The following is a 25100-nucleotide window of genomic DNA, read 5'->3' as shown; positions in this document are numbered from 1 at the left end:
AATATACAGCAGTATCGTTGTTCCTTTATTGTTTCGTTGAAAAATGTGGGACCCACAATCTGGCGTCTCGAAATTGCAATCCAAACTCCTGTTTTCACAGAATGAAATGGTTGCTCATGAATACAAAATGGATTTCCAGTACTCCACATACGAAAATTTCGCGAGTTCATGTACCACTCCGGCAGTTGTGGCCGAGTGGTTCTAGGCGCTTCAGTCTGGAACCGCGCGACCGCAACGGTCGCAGGTTCGAATCCTGCCTCGGGCATGGATGTGTGTGATGTCCTTCGGTTTAATTAGGTTTAAGTAGTTCTACGTTGTAGGGGACCAATGACGTCAGATGTTAAGTCCCATAGTGGTCAGAGCCATTTGAACCATTTTTTCATGTACCCAGATAAATGAAACCAAGCCTCATCAGTGAAATACGTTTCATTAAGAATATGCCTTCCATTTTGTTGAACGAAATTTTTGAATCATTGACAATAATGCAGTCTCTTGCCATGACCAGTATTTTTCAGTTCTTGCACGACTGTCTCTTTGTATGGGAAAAGTTCTGATTTTTTCCTTACAGCTGAGTGGGCCGTTCCGACACTAACATAGATTTCCTGGGCGAGTTTTCTTACTGACTTTTCGGGACTCATGGGCATTTTATCGGAAATATCGAGTAGTTTATCCTCAGACAAAACGCTAGGACGACCGCTTCTCGGTGCATCTGTCACTGAACCCGTACTTCGAAATTTGTTAGTCAAATCTCGGGCAATGTGGGAGTGTTGTCTCTGGGAAAACTGTATTAAATGTTTGACGAACTGAAACTGTGTATTTACCACCAGCTTTATATACTTGATCAACTAAAAGCCCACGATCTTCAATGGTTAGCATTTTAACAGTGACAAAAACGAAACAAAATAACAAAGATACTAAACTTACCAAACGTTCAGGTCAACACGCAACGACACACACCAACGATGCTACTGATGCTGGCTGAGATGAACAAAACAGTGGAAAGTTGGGAGAGTCCACTTGAAGGGAAGTAACCAGGCAGGCGAACAATCGTACGGCAAGCGCGGCTAACAATCAGACGGCACTGCGGAGAGACTTTTTGAACAACCCGTATGTATAATTCACTGTAAAGTGTATGGCTTAGGGTACTTCCCATTGTACCACTTATCAAGAGGCCTTCCTGCTCGATTTGCATGTGGAGTGCGAAGAATGACTGCATCAATGTCTGTGGGCGCTGCAGTTAGTCTAATATTTCCTTCGCGGCGCTTACGGCAGCGATACTTAGAGATAGTAATATATTCTTAGATTCCTGAATTAGTATTGTTTCTTGAAAATTAAAAAGTTGGCTTTCACAGAATACCTGGCGTCTATCTTGGAAGTGTGCCACTTCAGGTTACTCTGCATCTCAGTGGGTCACACAAACCCGTGAACATTCGTGCTTCGCGTCTTTGTATTTGTTCAGTATCCCCTGTTGGTCTCATTCGCCATGACTTCCACACACTTGAGCACTACTCTAAAATGGGTTGCTTTGCAAGCAACATTCTTGCTGAACTGATTGCATTTTCCCAGCATCCTACCAATGAAATGAAGTGTCACCTCCTCCACCTACGTTTCAGCCTTTGTGATCATTTCATTTCATATGCCTACAAATTATTACTCATGTTACCAATGATGGTGTCACTAAGGCGGAGTTACTAAATACAGTTTTCCGTAATTCCTTCACGAAAGAAGACGAAGTAAATATTCCAGGATTAGAAACCAGAACAGCTGTTAGAATGAGTGACATAAAAGTAGATATCTTAGGTGTTGCGAAACAACTCAAATCACTTAAGAAAGGCAAGTCTTCCGGTGCAGATGGTGTACCAACCAGGTTCCTCTCAGAGTATGCAGACACAATAGCGCCTTTCTTAGCAACCATATACAACCCCTCACTTGACGAAAGGCCTGTTCGTAAAAATTGGAAAGTAGCACAGGTCACACCAATATTCAGGAAAGGAAATAGGATTGATTAATTGAATTACAGACCCATATCACTGACTTCAATTTGCAGTAGGACTTTGGAGCATATAGTGTACTCGAACTTTATGAATCACCTTGAAGAAAATGACTTATTGATACATAACCAACACGGATTCAGAAAATCGTTCTTGTGCAACACAGCTGGCCGGCCGCTGTAACCGAGCGGTTCTAGGTGCTTCAGTCCGGAACCGCGCCACTGCTACGCTCGCAGGTTCGAATCCTGCCTCGGGCATGGGTGTGTGTGATGTCCTTAAGTTAGTGAGGTTTAAGTAGTTCTAAGTTATAGGGGACTGATGACCTCAGATGTTAAGTCCCATAGTACTCAGAGCCATTTGATTTTGCAACACAGCTACCTCTTTATTCCCATGAAGTAATGAATGCTGTCGACAAGGGATCTAAGATCGATTCCATATTCCTAGATTTCCAGAAGGCTTTTGATACCGTTCCGCACAAGCGACTATTAATCAGTTTGTGTGCATATGGAGTATCGTCTCGGTTGTGTGACTGTATTCGTGATTTCCTCTCAGAGAGGTCACAGTTCGTTGTGATAGATGGTAAATCATCGAGTAGAACAGAAGTGATATCTGGCGTTCCGCAAGGCCCTCTGCTGTTCTGATTTGCGAAATGATCTAGGTGATAATGTGAGCAGCCCCCTTAGATTGTTTGCAGATGATGCTGTAATTTACCGTCTAGTAAAATCATCAGACGATCAATTCCAATTACAAAATTATCTAGAGAGAATTTCTGTATGTCGCGAAAAGTGGCAATTGACACTAAACAAAGAAAAGTGCGAGGTCATCCACATGGGTGCTAAAAGAAATACGATAAACTTTTGGTATACGATAATTCGCACAAGTCTAAGGGCTGTCAATTCGACTAAATACCTAGGAATTACAATTACGAGCAACTTAAATTGGAAATACCACATAGATAATATTGTGGGGAAGGCGAAACAAAGACTGCGCTTTGTTGACCGAACACTTAGAAGATGCGACAAACCCACTAAAGAGACAGCCTATATTACACTAGTCCGCCCTCTGCTGGAATATTGTGATCCTTACCAGGTAGGTTTGGCGGAGGACATCGAAGGAGTGCAGGGAAGGGCAGCTAGTTTCGTGTTATCGTGTAATAGGGGTGAGACTTATATGATTACGCGACTTGGGGTGGCAGTCACTGAAACAAAGGCGGTTTTCTTTGCGGCGATATTTATTTACGAAATTTCAATCACCAACTTTGTCTTCTGAATGCGAAAATATGTTGTTGACATCCACCTACAGGGGGGGGGGGGGGGGGATGATCATCATAATAAAATAAGAGAAATCAGATCTCGAACGGGAAGTTTTAGGTGTTCCGTTTTCCCACGCGCCGTTCGAGAGCGGAATGGCAGAGAAGTAGTATGAAAATGGTTCGATGAACCCTCTGCCAGACACTGAAGTGTGAAATGCAGAGTAATCATGTAGATGTAGATGGATATTTAGATGAGTCGATAGATTCATTGATTTCACAGTCAGGGCATGCTACATTTTTGCGTATGTGGAGTGAAAAATGTCACATTTCTGAACACATAGAGGAAGTTTCCCTGCGCCACTTATAATTCACAGCAAGATTGGGCGGAATCTATGCCCACTTTTTTCGGACAGTATTTCATTATAGATAACTGAATCGTCTGCAACAAGTATGAGGTTACTACTAATAGAGTCTGCCACGTCATTAATACAAAACATGAACAGCAAGGGTCACAACACGCTTCCCTCAGGCACGCCTGAGATGCCGACTCCCGTTCAAGGTAGCACGCAGACCCTCCCTGAAAGGAAAAGTTAGATCGACAAAATGTTATATCATTATATTTGCCTCATACAGATCTGCTATTATGGCGCAAAAAGTAGCATAGCTCCATTTAAGAGAATAAAGTTGATGGGCCTACCTGCACCCCAGTGATAAATGAAGTTTTATCAATGTCTCCTTGCGCACTTAATTTTGTGTTCGCGAACCCTACAGGAGCACAGGAGTAATACGTGACCTTTTGCGGCTCTTTTTATTTTCTTTAAAAAAAGAAAGCCTTATGATATCGGTTCCATAGCTAATTTCCGTGAGAAACATTTGTACGTAACAGATAAACCTTCCAGAATTTGCTAATTATTAGGTTACGAAACAATTTTTAGCGAAAGATGATGTTTCCTGTAGGTAACTGAACTGCCACTTCAACAGAGACTGACACCAGATTAAGTTACGTTCGCTACACACAAAGGCCCTAAATTCAAAGAAATTTTTAGTAAATTATAGTAAGGCAATTTGCTATTTTTATCATCTAAATTGATCAAAGACAACAAACTGCTCTATATAAACAGCCATTTGGTCCGTTACTGATACTTAAACAGTAGTCCTGTGGACCTCTACCGCACGACGCTTAGTTTTGTTGTCCCCGAAACTCTGATTATTATCAATGTTTGACAATTAATTACTGTGACCACACCTATGCTGACACTTCTGCAGTTTCAGATGCACAAAAACTAAACTTCTGATTAACAATTCCATAATCTTACGTTATTTCATAGTGCTTCAATCCTCATGAACAGTTAGTAACTGAGCGATAAATAACACCACAGTACAAAGAGAGAAAAATACATATCAAAGGCATTAGGATAATTTAAAGGAATTCATTTGGTGACAATACAGTTCTTCCTCCCTACTAATGTTACTATTATTTTACACATGTGCTAACGACTACATTTTTCTATTTCAGAATGCTAACCTTGGATATAACGAAAATAGAAGGGTCTTTTAATGTACAAGAGGCAAAGAACAACAGTACAGAAATAAAGGATGTGAAACCGTTACTGCCACAGGTAATGTGCAACACTACATTAAAAATATATACTACTTACCGTAAATTATTTGAAACTTATTTCTCTTGCGTGAAATAAAAGATAAACTTGTTGACTATAGTCGGTGGAAAACCTTTGTCTAAATATTGAAGTTGCTCAGAAGTAAAATTTAAATTCAGTCTTTTGTTTAAAACAAGGCACCCACTGGTAATTAAACACTGATGTGGGAGCAATGTGTGGGCCACTTACAGACAGATCCAAGTCCTTGTAATATAGAGCAAATAATGTATGGTACTGAAATCATGCCCGTACACAAATGAAAACATTTTACGCAGTGAAGTGTGACTGGTTGAAAAGTATCTGAGAAATTCCCCTTACAGGACCAGTACCAGCCCTTGGAATATCCATCTTTATAAAATAAAAAAGTTAACAGCTGGCCAATCAGGACACATTGTTGTCATCCAGACTTTTATTCCTGGAAATAGGGTGATAAACCATTTCAGTTTTATACATAATCTGTGTGTGGCTCAATATTTATTTGATTGGTGCCACAATACAAGTTTAAAGGTCCATCTTTCAGGCCTCAGTCAAATCTAAGAAGATTTCTATCACTATAGTAATCACCTCTTTTGCCTCTGGCAATGATTATGTAATGTGAAGAATGGTAAGCTGACCTGGTTTAGCTGTGCTTGTTAAACTGTATGTCTTTCTATAACTGGGTGAGTGATGGGCAATGCATTACTCACGTCAATGTGTGAACATGCATGTAGGGTTTGGCAAGCTTTGATACAAGTGGCAGAAACTCTTGCTGTGTGCAGGTGTCATTATATTACTGAAATGTAAGCCCAGGATGACTTGCCATGAAGAGCAACAAAATAGGGTTTAGATTGTTGTCAACATACTAATGTGCTGTAAGGTTGCTGCATATGACAACTAAAGGGTTCCTGCTATGAAAAGAAATAGCACCCCAGATCATCACTCCTGGTTGTCAGGCAATACGATGGGTGACAGTCACCTTGGCATCCCGTTGGTATCCTGTTCCTCTCCAAATGTGTCTTCAGGCTCGAATCTCACTGACTAGAGTAGTATTGTCTTCAATGGTGAGACCTGCTTCAAACAGAGCTCTGATGGCCAGTGAAGACATGTCAGGAGAAATCCCCAGACAGCAGTGGGATACCAGCCTGCCACCCATTGGATGGGCTGACAATCATGAGTGATGATGATGATGTGTGTGTGTGTGTGGGGGGGGGGGGGGGGGCATTTTTTTCATAGCAGCATGCTTTCGGGTATCACCTGCAGCATCCTTACAGCACCTTGGTACATCGACAACGTTCTATGCTCTGTTTTATTGCCCGTCATGGAAGCCATCCTGGGTTTACATTAAAGCAAGTTAACACCTCTCGCAGACAGTGAGAATTTCTGCTGCTTGTCTTTGGGCTTGCCAAATACTACCTTGGCCAGCAATATCACTGGATCTCTCCCCAGTTGAGAAAGTTTGGAGCATTATGTACAGGGTTCTCCTTCCAGAAAGGGATTTTGACAACGTAAAGTGTCAGTTGGACAGAATTTGGCGCACTATCCCTTAGAAGGACATCCAACAACTCTGTCAACCAATGCCAAGCCATATAACTACTTGCATAAGGGACAGAAGTGGCGCAATGTGTTAGTGGTTGTTTAATTTGTGAGGCTCCTGCTCTTGAATAAATCATTCAATTTCTCTGAAATTGTAATCATTTGCTTGTTTGCATCACTTCGAACGATTTCCAATCCATTTGTATAATTCCTTTGTGGTAGGTTTTTTTTTTCTTTTTTTTCCCCTTAGAATGCACATTCTGTCAGAACTTTCTGTACCATATTTTACTTAGATTATCTGCGTGCACTGTGCAACAAAATTAAAGTGTCACTTTTTGAAATCCCATTACTGTCTTCCATTGCAAAATAGAAGTTTGAAATGTGGCTAAAAGTGCCTACAACTTCCCTCTGTAATGGTGCAAAAGCATGGCGCCCTTGATGTCTTGTCAGACGTGGGGAGGGGGGGAAAACACATTTCATTCCCTCTTTAGATGCCTCTGCAGTGGAGGTCAAATTGTGATGCCCAGCTTTGAAATCATGTGGTTTTATACATTTTAGACATATCATCAGTTAGAATCAATACTAAAGGGCCTCAGGGTTGGAATAATTGTGTCAGTGAGACCACCTCTTTGCATGGGGCATTTGTTCACACAATTTTCATGTTAAAAAATGACAGACTACAGTCAGTGAGCAACAGAATGGTGTCCTTGACAATCTTTGAGACTTCCCATAGACAATTTTACATTCTCTAAGAACATGGTGGGCCTGTAACTGTGTTGAACATAATCGTACCCCTTTGGAGTGTAGTGTGACTTTAATTTTTGCTCTTCTGTACACAGTAGATCTACTAGGGACCGTTCAAAACCATTCAATGAAATTTGAATGTGATCTGAAGCAGCAAAGACCATTTCTGCTTTTTCAGCCTCCTATTTAGTGCCCTCCTGTTTCCTGATAACAGGGGGTGCGACAGCGACACATGCGTAAGTAAAATGGTGAAGAGTCCCTCTAAGACCTCCCCAGTTCTGCAACACCCTCAGCAACACCTGTGTACCTATGTTGAGTACTTTAAAATGTACCTGTACAGAGACGACCCATGATGGATTCTTAGATGCTTGCTGGCAGGCAATCCCCTAAGACATCCCTCAGGTTCCACATGTCCACAAGCATGCGCTAGAGCACCAGCATAGCAGCACTCTGCTGAAGAGTGCCAAATTTCATCAAAAAGTTTTGAATGGTCCCTAATGGTTCCATCCTGTACACTAGAGCAAAAGTTGTGGTCGTGCTATTATCCAAAGGGGTACGATCGTATTCATTGGGGTTGAAGTCCCACAGTGTCATTAGAGGAGGCTTCAATCATCCAAGGGGTGTTAGCAGTGTCAAAGGTAGTCAAGAACATCATCCTGTTGCTCACCACACTGCGAACCATTGTTTTTGACTCTGAAATGTGTGGGAATCAGCACCTCAAGTGAAGGAGTGTTTTCATTGATGTTCTTTATGTGATCCCTTCAGGTTTCTTCGTCTTGATTCTGAGTGGCGGTATGTCTTGGCACCCATAAGAAAACTGCATAGTTTCTACTGAGCATCACGGTTCTGACATCCATTGCAGAGATGTTGAAAGAGGGAGTGAAATGGGGGTAAGAGGTAGTGTGAGAACATATCCATTATGATAAATATCCGTTGTGGTGTTTGATAGAATTGTGGTGAAATTGGTGTCAATGTGACATTATTAATCCATCTTACATCTCAAATGAACTTCTCATCTCTCGCCTTTATCAGCATGTGTCAACACTTTGCTGTTTGAAGCACTAAGCTCGTGGTGTTGGAGAGTACCATGCTTTTACACCATTACAGGGGCAGGTTGCAGACACCTTTGAGTGCAATTTAAAACTTCTGCATTGCAATGACTGACATTTATGGCTTTTTGAAAAAGTGACCATTTAATTGTGTTGCACAGTATATAAACCATTCACAGCATTTTGAACATGTCATTTAGTTTCTTTGTTGTGTACAGTTTAGCAATTGGCATGCTATAATACACTTTTTTGTTGGCTAATTAATAAATATGTATAGCTCATTAACATATTCAGTGTTGGTTTTTCTGTTAGTTGCTGAAGAATAATCATGTTACCCGGATATGATCTCCAATCTTAAAACCCTTGTGAGCTTCAAGCACTCTCATTTTGCTTCAATCCCTACCCTCAAGATTCTTGTATGGAATCTAGCTGATAAAGCATTTACACTTAGTCTTCTATAATTTATAACTATCTTCTGTCCCTCTCTCTCTCTCTCTCTCTCTCTCTCTCTCTCTCTGGTACTTCCTGTAATTCTACAACGTTTTCATGTTTGTAAAGCTTTACAGGTATGTCATAGACCTTCTTCCTGTATTTAAAACAATAACGGTATTTTAATTGCAAATTGGGACAAATGAACTGCAAATTAATTTCTTTGACACTGTGAATTAACATTTTCACTTGTTTTGTTTGGCAGATAATTATTACAGGCCTCTGTTGCCTACTGTTATTTGATCTTGGAATGATGATCTCCTTCACAAGGATGACTCCAACTTTGTATGAGAGGTTGTCAGTTGATGTAATAGATGCTTCTTGGCTTGGTAAGTCCTTATGCACATTTTTGTTTTAAATACATAGCTCGAGTTGAACAAAAATTTAATTTAAAGACCTTAATTTAAAAAAAAAAGATTGTGTCAATTTTTCAGTACCTTATTAATACATCAATGGTTAATAACTTATCAAATGAAATCAAAGAATCCAAGAGCCTTCACACATAAGTTAAAAAATATCTCTTGGACCAATGCTTTTATCCAGTTGATCATTTTTTTGAAAGGGGGTTAAAACTGTAAACAGTTTTATAATAAATGTTCAATTAGGTCTGAAAATTATATACTGTGCATGTCTATGAAATATACTGGATTATTTTCTATTACATTTGTATTAGCTGTTTGTATTTTACTATACAACATTTGTATTTACTGTTTTGTCAAAGATAGGTAATTTCCTCATTACAAAATAATGTAAAATCAATTTATTAAAAATTACTTTTCAAATATGTTCTCCTGACTTGTCCAATATCATATGTACTATTATACCAAAGTCAATACCTGCTGACTGTTAATGATTTTGACAGTCAGTGTTAAATTATACCATTGCAGTACAGTGCCTTGATTTCAGTGACCTGTTCTTTGTACTACTACTGTATGTTTAGTCATTATAATTTCTGTTGTCATTTTAGCTTATGTGTTTTGATAATCCATGACTTAATTTTTCACAACACTATATAGTCTGAGACCCTCACACAAAACTACATCTTGCACTTGAAACTCTGTGCTTGACAGTTGTACCAACAAATGTAATATTGATACAAACAAAACCTCCAAGATAAAAATGTCCATGTTGCCAAAGCTTCTTCAGTATTTTGTGATGAAACTGTCATTATGTTCCATCCTAGGATTCTATATTTTATCATTCTCTGCCACACTTCCCTTTCCAAAATGCCAATTCTCATGTGATTGTCCAGTGAACACACTCTTCCACACTTCTTTTTTTGTTTATCCATGGTGCTAGATGATCTGTTATCATTCACACTGATCATAGCTGTTAGTTAGTTTTGTTTTTTTATTTGTTATTTGTTAGTTGGTTGATTTGGAGAGAGGGCCAAACAGCGAGGTCATCGGTACCATCAGATGAGGGAAGGATGGGGCAGGAAATCAGCCATGCTCTTTCAAAGGAACGATCCTGGCATATGCCTGAAGCGATTTAGGGAAATCACAGAAAACCTAAATCAGGGTGGACTTCACTTGTCTGTGTCTCTGAGACTGGTGATGGACACAAGGTGGATTTTCAGAGATGTTGCTATTGTGCCCTTTTCTCACAGCTCCCAAGTAGCTCTGGTTAAGTAGGAAGTGAGGAAATTTCAAACATCTGATTTCCACCGTATCTGGGTACCACTGCTTCTTTGAGTCCCACATATACAGTGAGGCATCTGTTTCATTTTAGGCACTTTTTGATATGATTCAACATATGCCCCAATAGAGCTGATCAACTCAGACTTTGATACCACTGTGCTTCATTCACATCTTCAGAAGTACATCACACAATTAACTGAGTATCTTCTATCACGGCGAAACATTTTAACACTTGTGAGATAGGCCCATGTCTCACTCAGGCCCATATCCTTGGATGTCATATTTCCTGAAGTATGTGTCATCTAATGATTTAATTTTGCAAATAAATTCAGTAGTATATTAGGATACTGTCTGCAAAACTTGGTGTGAATAGAGTCAGTACTAAAGAAGTAATAAATTAAAACATCATACCTGTGATACTGACATATGTTTCACCAGAACTTTTCATTAATCTGCCGGGAGGATTCAGTCCAGGGCTGGCAAGTCTCTCCAAATACCAAAGGCTATGTGTGAACATGCATTACTATTTGGGTGGGGTTACTTTCGGCCTTTCATCGTTATAATAATCTTTGTGGTATCATTTTAAATGGACTTGGAAAAATGACATTGCTCCATCTGTGGTACAGGACTGACCACAAAAGCTACTTACAGCACATTTTTGGTCCTCCAGACTTTCAAAAAACTACCACTCATTTTATATATGTTTTATCTTACTGTACTTGATTAACTCAGGGACACAAAAACAACAGTGTTCTTAGCCCTCTGTTGCCAACACTGAAACTGAGTTTATTGCACGGTTTCTCTCCCTGTCACTCTAATAAAGCCAACCAGTACCCTTAAAGAGCAGTAGGAGATCCTTTACTGCTGGGAGCATTCAGTTTCTTAGGAATTAATGACCCAAATATTCTGCGTCTTTTGACCTCCAGTGCTTCCAGGTGGAAGATTAAGTGCAGTGTAGTTTCATCCCCCACTCCACATAGTCTGAACCTGGGGGCATCTTCCTGTACATTATGGTGACAAAATTCATGGGATATCAAGATGCACGTACACAGATGGTGGTAATATTGGATACACAATGTACAGAAGGGCAGTGCATTGACAGAGCTATCATTTGTATTCATATGATTCATGTGAAAAGCTTTCTGATGTGATTATGGTCCTGTGACAGGAATTAACGGACTTTGAGAACAGAATGGTAGTTGGAGCTGGATGCATAGGACATTCCTTTTTGGAAATCATTAGATAATTAGATATTCCATGATCAACAGTGTCAAAAGTGGTCAAGAATAGCAAATTTCAGGCATTACCTCTCACCATGGACAACACAGTGACAACCTTTGCTCAGTGACTGAGCAGCTGCATTTGCGTAGAGTTCAGTGGTGTTTGTGTACAGTTGTCAGTGCTAACAGACAAGCAACATTGCATGAAATAACTGCAGAAATCAATGTGGGACTTACGATTAATTTAGCCTCTAGAACACTGTGGCAAAATACAACACAACATTACCTGCAGCACCGCTTGTGATCATATCGGTTGTCACTAGATGACTGGAAAACTGTGGCCCGGTCAGATGAGTCCCAATTTCAGTTGGTAAGAGTTGATGATAGGGATTGAGGGTGGCACAGACCACACAAAGTTGTCAAAAAGGCACTGTGCAAGCTGGTGGTAGTTCCATAATGGTGATAAACTGGGTCCTGCAGTCCAACTGAACTGATCGATGACTGGAAATGGTTATGTTTGGGTACTTGGAGACCATTTACAGCCCTTAAAGGACTTCATGTTCCTGAACAATGACAGAATTTTTATGGATGACAGTGCTCCATGTCACTGTGATTGGTCTTAAGAACACTCTGGACAGTGCAAGTGATTGATTTGCCCTTTCATATTGCCTGACATGAATCCCACGGAACATTTATGGGACGTAATCGAGAGGTCAGTTCATGCACAAAATCTTGTGCCAGCAACACTCGCAATTATGGATGGCTGTAGAGGCAGCACGGCTCAGTATATCTGAAGGGCACTTCTGACAACTTGTTGAGCCCATGTCACATTGAGCTGCTGCACTATGCTGCACAAAAGGAGGTCTGACATGTCTGTTTCCTGGAACTGCCACGGCCAGTCATTAGTTTTATCATGAAGTCTGCCTCCTGTTTAAGGTCAAGACTGCACAACTTCTCTTAAAACATTGTTTCGGCATCATTAGCTTGGCCTCTTTTTCTTTTTGGTTCTTAGTCCAATAATTTGCGTGCTATATCCCGATCCAACCACACAGCTTTGATTTTACCATTGCATTAATGATGGTTGACAGCAAATGTATCTCCACTTGGAATGATGTGGGTAGAGTTCCTAGAGGACCGACTAGTTTAGGTTGTACCCCATAAACTGTGACCCAAGCATCTTCATTTGTTTTCAGCATGTCAGTGTAACAGATTATGTCTTCCGAATGGTATCGTGTTTCAGCCTTACACTGCTCCATACTTCCAACTGTTGGATTTCAAGGTTTATTGAAGGAGCAGGAAACAGTTGTTTAGTCAGCCAGCATTTCCCCAACCAACACTTTAGTTACCACTTTCATCATATTAGTGTGGGATTCTGCATTGCTAAAGCAGGGGTGACCGAGAATTCAGCTCATGAGCCATGCCCTGGCTCATGTGCCATATAGCTCAGTCTGGCTGCACACTTTTCCTACCACCACACTGCACTGTCTGTAATAGGAAGAACCTACAAACATGCCATATTTAGATGGCAATGCAGTTGCACTATGTGTGAGTTGGTATTTTATTTCTCCACAACATAGACCACAGATGAAACAAAATTTTCAATATTATATAATTATTTTTGACACACTGTAGACATAATGTAATTTTTATCTGGTACAAGCTGCTGGCATACACACAGATGGAGACAATTTCATAGATTTTCATACTCAGGTTGCCATCTAATTGTGACTTATTTAGTTCCATAATTGAAGAAAGGTCCCTGACACACATATGTTGATCAAAATATTGTACAACTTCTGCAACCTCATTAAGAAAACATGGAAACTCTACATGAGGAAAGCAATATAGACATTGTGGGTAGTTTTAACATAAAAGGATTTTTCTTTAAAATGGGCATTATAGTGCAGCTCAATCACTTACATCTGCACATGCACAGGTACTCTTTCAACCAAATGTTATTGAAAACAGATGTAAGATTGGTTGTGTCCTCAAAAAGTTTGGAGAACAAACTGTGCAATTCTTTTGACACCACAGTGAATCCTGTAAACCTCACATTTTCTTTGACCCCAGTGAGTTTAAAGAACTGAACTGTGTTTGGCAAAATTTGTCCCACCCACATTGCAATTTTCTTTTTAAATCAATCATATCAAATCAGAAATAAGTTGTTTCTCAGCTCCAGTGTTTTACTGTGGCCAGTGTGCAGTTAAGTCCAATTAAAATGTTAGATCTGCAATCCATTCTTGATGTTCTAATTTTCTTTTATGCGACTCTTCTTCCTTTGTAAATCCAACAACAGTGGGGTTTAAGTCAAAGAATTCATTCCAGGCATGCCCCTATACAAATCAATGTACTTTGTGGTAACACATAACATTTATGTGCTCTTCCTTCATTTCCGTCAAAAACTGTTCCAATTGGCAGTGAAATAATGTGTGCAACTTCAGAAATTTTGCTATTTGTACCACCAATTTCTTCATTTTCTCCATGCGTGCAAATGTTGCACAAAGTGTTTCTTGATGCACAGAACAATGAATTCCATCTAGTCATTATTATAATTTTTTGGCCTTTCATTATCAACTAAATTTTCATATTCTTTCTGCATGGCATTATAATGTTGTTTCATTGCAAATTTGCAGTACCCATCAATTATGTCGTGTGTATCATGAGGATTTTCATCCCTCTCTTCTCTCATTTTCATTCAGTTTGAAGGGCTTGTGACAGTAGAGCACTAGACAGCCTTTTCTATTGTGAACAGCCACTTGACCGTTGAATGTTATTCATATCAGGAACAAATAGACTGGTGCCATGATACTGATGAACTGAAGAGTATCGTGCCAGCTGAAAAGTACCACACTGCAATGCTAAATGAAATGACATGCTGTATTGGGTATTACCGAGAAGAACAGAGCAAAGCTGAAATGCTTCGAGCCTCAACCTACCCGTACAGCTCATATGTGGTTTGGCAGACCACACCTGGTCCTGTCCTAAAGGTTTCCAATTTTTAACCTGTATGCCCCTGCTCCTGCCAGTGTTGTAACCCAATGATGCAATGTGGGCATGTGAAGCAAGTTCTCCATCCCAGCAGTGGGTAAGCTGCTGACTCCACCTATTATAGCTTGGAGACCAGACTCTGCACCTACCCAACGTTCTTTGCAGCTACGTTCTTTTCTTATTTATTTCACCATACTGTAGCCCCATAAGTTTTCATAGGTCGTATTACAGAAATGCTGGACCATGGGACTTAGATCTTGGATTTTATCACTGCCCATTCTGGTTGACATTTATGTCAGGGGTCCATGTTGGCTTTGCTTCCAGGGTTATCCATAAATACTTCACCACCACCCCCCCTCCTCTCCCCTCCACACTCACACAATAGAATTTCATCAGAGAGCTTAAGATTCCAATATAAGTCCTGGATATGCTTCCTCATGCATAATATGCAACAGTTTTCCTGGAACTCGACCTTAGATCTTGCATCCTGCACCAATTTTGCACAGTGTTCAGATTGCATTGCACAGTTGTTTTAATGGTACTTGTAGCTTTGCAAGTATTACCATAACTAAATTGTTTGCACATCCTTGTCAAAAGTAACCTCTAGCATTTAACTCTTTATTGAGTTCATTCAACACTAGATTACACAGTAACCGGAACAAAATCCCTCCTCACAGGTACTCTGTTGTGGTGTAGATCACTATTTTCTCAACCATCATGGTGGCTACAACCTTTCATCTGCTCAACGTGGTTTTAATTCACTTCAAAATAATGGTCACAGTTGCATGCTTTTCTTCAGGTCTAACCATGAATTTGAAGGTATATTGCTAAAAGCCCCCTCAATATCCAGGAAGATGCAGAGACCAGTTTCCTGAAAATATAGAGCTTTTCCCATCTTACCACAAACTGATGAAGTACTATTTTGCTTGATTTGAATGGTTGGTATGCATGTTAGTTTTCATGTAGAGAAACCTCAGTTAACATCCTTTATTTGCTGTCTGCACTAACCAATTTTTCCATTGTCTTAAAAAAAAAGACTGATTGATCTTATAACCTTAGGCTCTGTATGATCATTTCTCCTTGATTTCAGAATGAAAAGAACCTTTACTGTCCTCCAAGCATTATTATACCTGCTGCTAGAATGACTCAGAATGGTGTGAATAGAAGTCCGATGTCTGGATGACTTTCATATGCCACCCTTTGTCCTTCCAGGATGGAAATTACGTAACCCATCTAGTTTTCATCTTGTGTTATCCATCTGAAAGTGTGTGTGTCTGTTTTTGAAATGTTTTCAGATGATGTAAGTGAGCTGGGACGTGGATACCTGCCCAGTATTAATCTATTTTCATGAGGGAAACTGCCTAGAAATCACATCCAGACAGGCTGGCACACGGGCCCTCATTGTTAATTTGGTGGGTGAATTCAGTCTGTTTACACACTGCTCATCAAATTCCAAAAGCGGCATGGTCATGTGCATTGTTGTTTGGGTGGGTCTATTTTTGGCCCTACATCATTATAATAATATTTGTGATGTCATTTTAAATGATTTTAGAGATTAGGTGTTCCTCCACTTGTGAAATATGACTGCCCATAGAAAGCGACTTACAGGTCATTTTAGGTCCAGCACTCTCTCGAAAACCTACCACACATTTTATCTCTGTTTGATCATACCACACTTACAGGATAATCCAGAATGGAATGTAACAATATTAGAGAAGGAAAGTTGCTACTCACCATATAGTGGAGATGCTGAGTTGCGATAGGCACAACAATAAGATTCACACAATTATAGCTTTCAGCCATTAAGGCCTTTGTCAGCAATAGACACAAATACCCACATGTGCACACATACACTCACGTAAATGCAACTTGCACACCTGTATGCAGTCTCAGACAACTGAAACCACATTGCGAGCAGCAGCACCAGTGCATGATGGGAGTGGTGACTGGGTGGGGGTAAGGAAGGGGCTGGGGCTTGGAGGGGGAGGGTTAGTATGGTGGGGGTGCGGAAGTGAAGTGCTGCAGTTTACACAGAGGTCAGGAGAGAAGGTGGGGAGGGGGGAGGGGGGGGGGGGGGTAAGTAGTGGAAAGTAGAGAAATAAAAATAAATTAAAAGACTACGTGTGGTGGTGAAATGATGGCTGTGTAGTGCAGGAATGGGAACAGGGAGGGGCTGGATTGGTGAGGACAACGACTAATGAAGGTTGAGGCCAGGAGGGTTATGGGAACGTAGGATTTATTGCAGGGAAAGTTCCCACCTGCGCAATTCAGAAAAGCTGGTGTTGGTGGGAGGGATCCATGGCACAGGCTGTGAAGCAGTCACTGAGATGAGGGATATCATGTTTGGCAGCGTGTTCAGCAACAGGGTGGTCCAATTGTTGTTGGGTGCCAACACAAGCTTTTCTGAATTGCACAGGTGGGAACTTTCCCTGTGATACATCCTATGTTCCCATAACCCTCCTGGACTCAGCCTTTGTTAGTGACTGTCCTCACCCATTCAGCACCCTCCCTGTTCCCATTCCTGCACTACATAGGTGTCATTCAACCACCACACCCAGTCTTTTAATTTCTCTCCTTTCTACTACTTATCCCCTCCCCCCTCTCCCACCTTCTCTCCTGCCCCCCATCTAACCTGCAGCACTTCACTGTCTGCCACCCCCACCATACTATCTCTCCCCCTCCCTGCCCCAACCTCCTCCTTACCACCACCCAGTCTCCACTCCCATCATGCTCTGGTGCTGCTGCTAGCAATGTGGTTTCAGTTGTCTGAGACTGCATACAGGTGTGCAAGTTGTGTTTGCATGAGTGTGTGTGTGTGTGTACATGTGTGTGTGTGTGTGTGTCTATTGCTGACAAAAGGCCTTAATGGCTGAAAGCTATAATTCTGTGAATCTTTTTGTTGTGCCTGTCACAACTCAGCATCTCTGTTATATGGTAAGTAGCAACTTTCCTTCTCTAATATTGTTACATACTTACTGGATATTTATATTACAATTAATCTGTGATAATATTCTAAGAGAAATTGTTTTTGCAAAAAGAATCAAATTCGTAAGTCAGAAACTCCCATTTATTTACTGGCTAGCTGGATCTCCTGACTAGGTAAACCAGTCAAATGACTGACCCCCACTTGATATGACTGGGCTTTGATTGTTTGTTGGCTCCTACAGTAGCGTAGGAAATAATCAGAGGGAAAGCACTGCTCAAAACTCTGGCCTACTGATTAACTGCCTAAGCTGACCGTTGCTGACTGGGACTGGACTTCAGTAAACTTTGTAACTGATTTATGACATCTAATTAAAGCTCTACCAAAATTTTTTAAAAAATAGTATTAGGAAGAGTTATTATGCTAGTTTGTGGTTCTAATATCAATGTGAGTAGCAGCAGGCTTAATGAATCACAGAACACATCAAAACTTTTTGTAGAGGGAAGGTATAATATGAGTACATTATTGCAGTAATTTCACCAGCAAGTGAGACTGTGAAAATCTCTAATTACAGTGGTCTTTGAGATAAATGAGATAAAGATAACTATTAATTTTGCTTTTCTGTTACTATCTTCTCCTGTGTAAACCGTGACAATCTAAAAGAATGTTACTTAACAAGTGTACCTCTGTCATGTGTAATGTGTAGGTAGATATGATATGCAAGATGTGTGTGAGAAGTGATCTATTTGCAACAGTGGTGATACTATTCTTTATAAGTCTGTACCTAACCATTGCCAGTAAAAGAAAAAGCTAAACCAATGCTATTTTCATTTCTGTACACTTTAAATAATGTCTTTTGCCATGATACTTTATTAGTTTGGGAAAAACAGCATGTTTGATTTTATCATGTTCTGGTATTTATTTATCGCAAAGTACTGGATTGACAAGAAAGCTAAAATAACATGGTAATACACTCATCTACAGCAAAAATTTATATTTAATGACAGCATGTGAAATATAATAGAAATGGGTGTATTGGTATCAGCATATGACAGTACTGAAGCTTGTATCCACTCATTCTCTGATTCACTCATTTAACCTGATATGAAACTGCTGTATTCTATCACTTGTGTCATATGTGAACTTAGCCAATACTAAACAAAGATATTTCATTAGTATGAAATAGGCTCAAAATTATTTTATTACATTTCACTGAACTGGCCTAAAGAGAAAATTATATTATTTACCTTAATTAACATTTCAAAATATTGTCTAGGTACACTGTGATCAAAAGTATGCAGACACCACTGAAAACAAACATTTTTAATATTAGGTATATTGTGCTGTCACTTACTGCCACATACTCCATACCAACAACCTCAGTAGTCATTAGACATCATGAGAGAGCAGAATGTGTTGCTCCACCGGAACTCACGGACTTTGGATGTAGTCAGATGATTGGGCGTCACTTGTGTCATACGTCTGTATGCAGGATTTTCACACTCCTAAACATCCCTAGGTCCACTGTTTCCGATGTGATAATGAAGTGGAAACATGAAGGGACATGTACAGCAATAAAGTGTACATGCCGACCTCATCTGTTGACTGACAGATCGCTGAAAGTTGAAGAGGATAGTAATGTGTAATAGACAGACATCCATCCAGACCATCACACAGGAATTCTAAACTGCATCAGTATCCAGTGGAAGTACTATGGCAGTTAGGTGGGAGTTGATAACACTTGGATTTCATGCTCGAGCAGCTGCTTGTAAGCCACCCATCTCGCCAGTAAATGCCAAACAATTCCTTGCTGGGTTAAGAATGACTGAGCAGTGGAAAAGTGTTGTGTGGAGTGACAAATCACGGTACACAATGTAGCGATTCAGTGGCAGGGTATGGGTACGGCGGATGCCCGGTAAACGTCATCTGCCAGCATGTGTAGTAGTGCCAACAGTAAAATGTGGAGGCGGTGGTGTTATGGTGTGGTCATGTTTCTCATGGAGGGGGCTTGCATCCTTTGTTGTTTTGCATGCTACTATCATAGCACAGGCCTACATTGATGTTTTAAACTCCTTCTTGCTTCTCATTGTTGAAGACCAATTCGAGGATGGAGTTTCACCTTCCAACATGATCGAGCACCTGTTCATAATGCACGGCATGTGTTTGAGTAGTTACACGATGCCAGCCGAAGTGGCCGAGCGGTTCTAGGCACGTCAGTCTGGAACCGCGCAACCGCTATGGTCACGATTCGAATCCTGCCTCGGGTATGGATGTGTGTGATGACCTTAGGATAGTTAGCTTTAAGTAGTTGTAAGTTATAGGGGACTGATGACCTCAGATGTTAAGTCCTATAGCGCTCAGAGCCATTTTTGATGTTACACAGCAATAACATCCCTGTAATGCACTGGCCTGCAAGGAGTCCTGACCTTAACCCTACAGAACACTTTTGGGATGTTTTGGAATGCTGACTTCATGCCAGGCCTCATCAACCAACATCAATACCTCTCCTCAGTACAGCACTCCATGAAGAATGGGCTGCTATTCCCCAAGAAACCTTCCAGCACATGGTGTACTTATTTGGATCTGTAGATGAGCTTTTAACTGCTGCAGAAACACATATTGTGTTTTGTACTGAAATTTTTCATATTCATTCTTCTTTGAACAAGGTTTGTGCTTATATAAATGTGTGGTACAATGATATTCATGAAAATTGTTAGCACCAGTCATATTCTTTCTATTAAAGGCTATTTGTATAATACAGTGTTTACAAAAGGACAGATATTTTTATGTTTGCCCAATGTTTAGTAACTGGCTTTTAAAGTTAAGAATATGCATCTGGAACAGTCATGTTGTGAATAACGTTCTAGCCATAAAACTTCTGAAATTTTGGTGACATCAATAAAATATGAAAAGGGCTCTCTCATATTAAAAATCTTGCCAATGTATTAAAAGTTATTCACAGACACAGAAACAACCAATATTTATCTCAGAATAGCTATTTAAATAGTCAAGTAATAATATTATGACAAAGCTGTCTACACCTAACTATGCTCATTTATGATATACAAATAATTTTAAAACTTGATTGTCTTACACAAAAACCATTACTGTATCACAGAAAATTGAAATCTAGTTATCCATTACAAATGAGCACTGCTGTCTGAAATTTCCTCTTCAAGATATCTACATCAGCATCCACAATCTGCCAACCACTGTGAAGTGCATGACACACAGTACATCCCATCACACAGTACATCCCATTGTGCTAGTTACTAGGCCTTCTTCCCATTCCATTAACACATGAAGTATGGAAAAAATGTTTAAACACATCTGTGCTTGCTATAGTTAGTCTAGTCTTGTCCTCATGATCCCCACAGCAGTGATGTATGGGGCATAGCAGTTTGTTTCTAGACTCGTAATTGAAAAGTAGTTCTTGAAACTTTGTAGATGGGCTTTCCCAGGATAGTTTGTGTCTGTCTTGAAGCAGCTGCCAGTTCAGTATCCTCAGCATCCATGGCACACTTCCATTAGTCATACAAGTCTGTGAGCATTTTTAATGGCCTTCCCTCTATACGTTCAATATCCACTGTTAATCCTGTTCAGTACAGGTCCCTCACAATAGAGCAATATACTTGGATAGATTCCAGGAGTATTTTGTACGCACCTGGATAGCCAAGCATATGAGATTGAGAGGTGTGCCAGTCCTGAGTCAAATCCACCCAAGGGATTAACAATGAGAATCAGTGTGTTGCCCAGCCTGAATGTTGTCATCTTAGGTGGTTTCCCACATCCCACTTGGTGAACACCCAAATCCCACCCCAGTAACATGATTTGTGAATGCTTAGAAAACTTCCAATATCTTTCAAATGAATAATACTACACACAGACTAACCAATGCATGCCCAATCCATCACTAACCATGCTGACCTAGTTCTGACATGGGACAAAGGCAGAAGAAAAATAAGATGAAGAAGCTGCAGGAGTATTTTGTAAGCAATCTCCTTTGTACACTGGTTGCATTTCCCTAGTTTTCATTTATATGAAATGAGGATGTGGAAAGAAAGGGAAGGGTTGGGTGGGAATTCATGATTTTGAGCTACACAGGGCAATGCGGGAAAGTTGAAAATTTGTGCCAGGCCGGGACTCGAACCTACATTTACCACTTCGCATGATTGTTTGCCTTAACTGTTTTGGCCATCTGGACACAGTCCCTGACCATCTCAAATTTTCAAATTGTCACATGTGCCATTATCATCTGAACTCGTACAGGAATCAGTAATTTGTGAGTAGGGAGTTAATTGATGCTGCTGCTGCTGCTGCATTACAGCATACAATGAGTTAGAAATTTGTGTTGGTTAGGAGCTGTGGCTGGACGGCTGAAACGGTTAAGGCAACCATTCATGAGAAGTGGCAAATCCAGGTTTGAGTCCTGATCTGGCATAAGTTTCCATCTTTTGTCATCGGATTACCACAATTCTCTGTGTGGCTGGGAGTCATGAATCCCTACCCAGCCCTTCCCTTGCTTTCCTCATTCTCTATTTCATATAAATGTGTGCACCAACTGTGTCGTCATAAGTGGTGTCTGTTCTGTTGGACATGTCTGACAGAACAGACACCACCAAATATTTACATCCCTAATACTCTTCCAGTGAACAAAAATTTGTCATCTGTTTTACCTATGATTGAGACAATTGTTTTGTTTCATTCCACTACAGATTAATACCCTCAGGTATTTGTATGAGTTGGCTGATTCCAATTATGACTTGCTGATATTGATGTCACAAGATACCGCATTTCTCATTTTGTGAAGTGCACAATTTGAGATTTCTGAACATTTAAAGGAAGCTGATAATCTTTGCACCATTTTGACATCTTACCGAGATCTGACTGAATATTTGTGCAGCTTTTTTTAAAGACAGTACTTCATTACTGATAACTATCACCTACAGAAAGTGTGAGGTCACTATTAATATTGTCTGCAAGTTCATTAATATATACAACGTGAACGGAAAGTGTACCAACACAATTCTCTGCAGTACCTGTTGATGCCTGTGCATTGAAGATAACATGCTCATCCTCTTTGCCAAGAAACCCTCAATCCATCCACAAATTTCACTTGATGTTCCGTACGAGCATACTTTCGATAATAAACGTAGGCATAGTACTGAATGAAATGCTTTTCAGATAAAAGAAATAGTGCATCTATCTGACTGCCTTTGTCCAAGGCTTTCAGTATGTTACGGGAGAAAAGTGCAAGTTGGGTTTCATGAGATCAATGTTTTTAGAATCTGTGCAGGTTGACACAGCATGGACAGTTGTTGTTCTCTTTGAGAATCTGTTTAAAACATTCTGAATACCCACTCTACTTGCATCAGTTGTATTTTTTTTTTTTTTTTTTTTAATTTGAAAACCTCTTCCTCCCTACTGGACTATGACAGGAAATCACTACAAACAGCCACCTGAGCAATGGGGGTAAAAGTAAACCTGCATTCTTAGTCCAGTTCAGTAGAGCATGTCTCCAATCATGAACAACAAAATAATGCAGCTTGTGCACACTGTTCTATCTGCCAGTTTTACTCAGAGGGTCATTTCGAGCTTAGGCCATGTGTGTGTTGTCGTTTATGAGTAGAAGGGTTGTCAGCATGAGACTGCACCAGCCAAATGTGTGTGCACCACTGTGACGTCATCTGAACATTGAGTTGCTATTGTGAAAAACAAAAGATTGAAGAGCTCCCTTAAATAAATGCCTGCTGTCAATAACACCTACTAATGACTGTTACCTGTAAATTATGGCTCATTAGTACCCCAACGAAATGCAAGAGAACTGTGTGCTACCTTATTGTTGTGCTATGTACACCTGCTTACTACAAACCTATCTTCGTATAATTAGTTTGATTCCTAGGTAATCTTTATGAACAAAAATACAGAACAGCCTCCTCCAAAGCCCCATGGTGCACTGACAGTGTGCTAAGGGAATCACAATGAATTTCCTTCCCTATCTTTTTCCAGTTAATTCTATTCCTGTGTCATTAGTATGCTATACAGTAGTGAGACATTTAATTCTAACCTTTCTTTTATTTTTGGAGCATACTTATAGGATAGGAAATGTCAATCAGTCCAGCATTTGTTCATACGGCAGGAAAAACTAATGTGCTCCATATCAAAGCTGACATTCACAGATAACTCATAATAAATCAATAATCATAAACTTAGCTGTCCTGGAAGTAAATTAAGTGCTGAGTTGACAATTTTATTCCTAGGATGAAATTAATATTTAAATATCATACAATTTTTTGTTACTGATGATGCATTATGTGTTTTATGTTGCTTATGAAACATTAACCCCTTTGACAATCATGAAATCAGAAGAAGATCGTATTAATCATAAGTACTCCACCCAAATGCTAGCGAACTGTGTTAGTGGTGAAGCAAAATAAGAGGCATTGTAGTTACAGAACACTGGAAACATAACTGTTGATGTATATTATTAGTAAATGTGGGCATTCACAAGGGAACCAGTACACAAAGGAATAGTGATATGTGAAATTTCAGTTGTTACAATTGCCAAACCATTAGCTTTTATTTTTAATAAATGTGTGGAATTTGGAGTTTTTTCAGATGTACTTAAGGTGTCAAAAGTTGCCCCAGTTTTTAAAAAAGGGGACAAACATCTTCCTCAAAGTTACAGACCGTTGTCCATTGTTCCAATATTCTCAAAAATATTTGAGGCACTGATACACGCACAAATAAGCAGCTTCTTTGAAAAACACAGTATCCTGTGTAACAATCAGTTTGGTTTTCACAAGGGAAGAAACACAACAGTGACCATCTTGGAAATCATTGACCAAACCATAACAGCTTTTGAAAACAATAACATGGTGTCACTGGTATTGTGACCTAAGCAAAGCTTTTGATAGCATTCCTGTTGATGTACTACTGACAAAACTAGAGTTTTATGTGGTGAGAGGGAGCACTTTAGCTGTGGTAAGTTATTATTTAAGTAACAGAAAACAATTTTTCAGTCAGAAGTGTAAATTCTTCCGTAATGTAAATCAGTACAGGTGTACTACAAGGGTCTATCCTTGGACCTTTCTTATTCATTGTAGCTGTTAATGATTTACCTAAGAACATAGCCCACCCTGGCATTGTTATGCTGATGATACAACACTCTTACCACACATCAGAATATTTCAGATCTGAATAGCGAAACAAAAGAAACAATTGATAAGGCCATGTACTGGTTTGCACCAAATAAGCTCCCATGCTGTCCTGATAAAATTCAACAACTTTTAATGGGAATATCAAATGAAGTACGCAATAAGTCAGTAAAACTCTTAGGTATTTATACTGACTCAAAGCTCCATTGGGAGGACCATGTCAATTACATATGTGAAGAAATATCCCATGTGGCATACTTGAAACTAAAAGAGCTAGTGAGCTTGAAGTACCTTAATATGGCATACTTTGAGCTAAGCACTCCCCTCACATCAAGAATGTTTTGAAATTACAAAAAAAGTCTTATGCATAATATTAAAAGAGGTCATAGGGAGCACTGTGTCCTCTTTTTTCCAGGCTCAGAATTGTAAATTTATACATTTATGTGTCTGTCAGAGGCGATTCTAAAAGTTGGTAAA

At 39.8% G+C, this 25100-nt stretch overlaps 1 protein-coding gene across 1 annotated transcript in view; it reads left to right on the top strand.

Moving 5' to 3' along the window:
• Positions 1 to 25100, top strand: part of LOC126272088 (facilitated trehalose transporter Tret1-like) — a 241368-nt gene that overhangs the window by 156537 nt on the left and 59731 nt on the right. Inside the window, exons 2-3 of the mRNA XM_049974651.1 lie at positions 4760 to 4862; positions 8901 to 9024. Coding sequence (XP_049830608.1) covers positions 4761 to 4862; positions 8901 to 9024 — 226 coding nt within the window. The 5' untranslated portion in view covers position 4760. The remainder of the gene's footprint in view (positions 1 to 4759; positions 4863 to 8900; positions 9025 to 25100) is intronic.

Source organism: Schistocerca gregaria, chromosome 5 (genome assembly GCF_023897955.1).
Source record: "Schistocerca gregaria isolate iqSchGreg1 chromosome 5, iqSchGreg1.2, whole genome shotgun sequence".
NCBI classification, from domain to species: Eukaryota; Metazoa; Arthropoda; class Insecta; order Orthoptera; family Acrididae; genus Schistocerca; species Schistocerca gregaria.
Note: the sequence above shows the minus strand (reverse complement) of the source record. Positions and strands in the feature narration are given on the sequence as shown.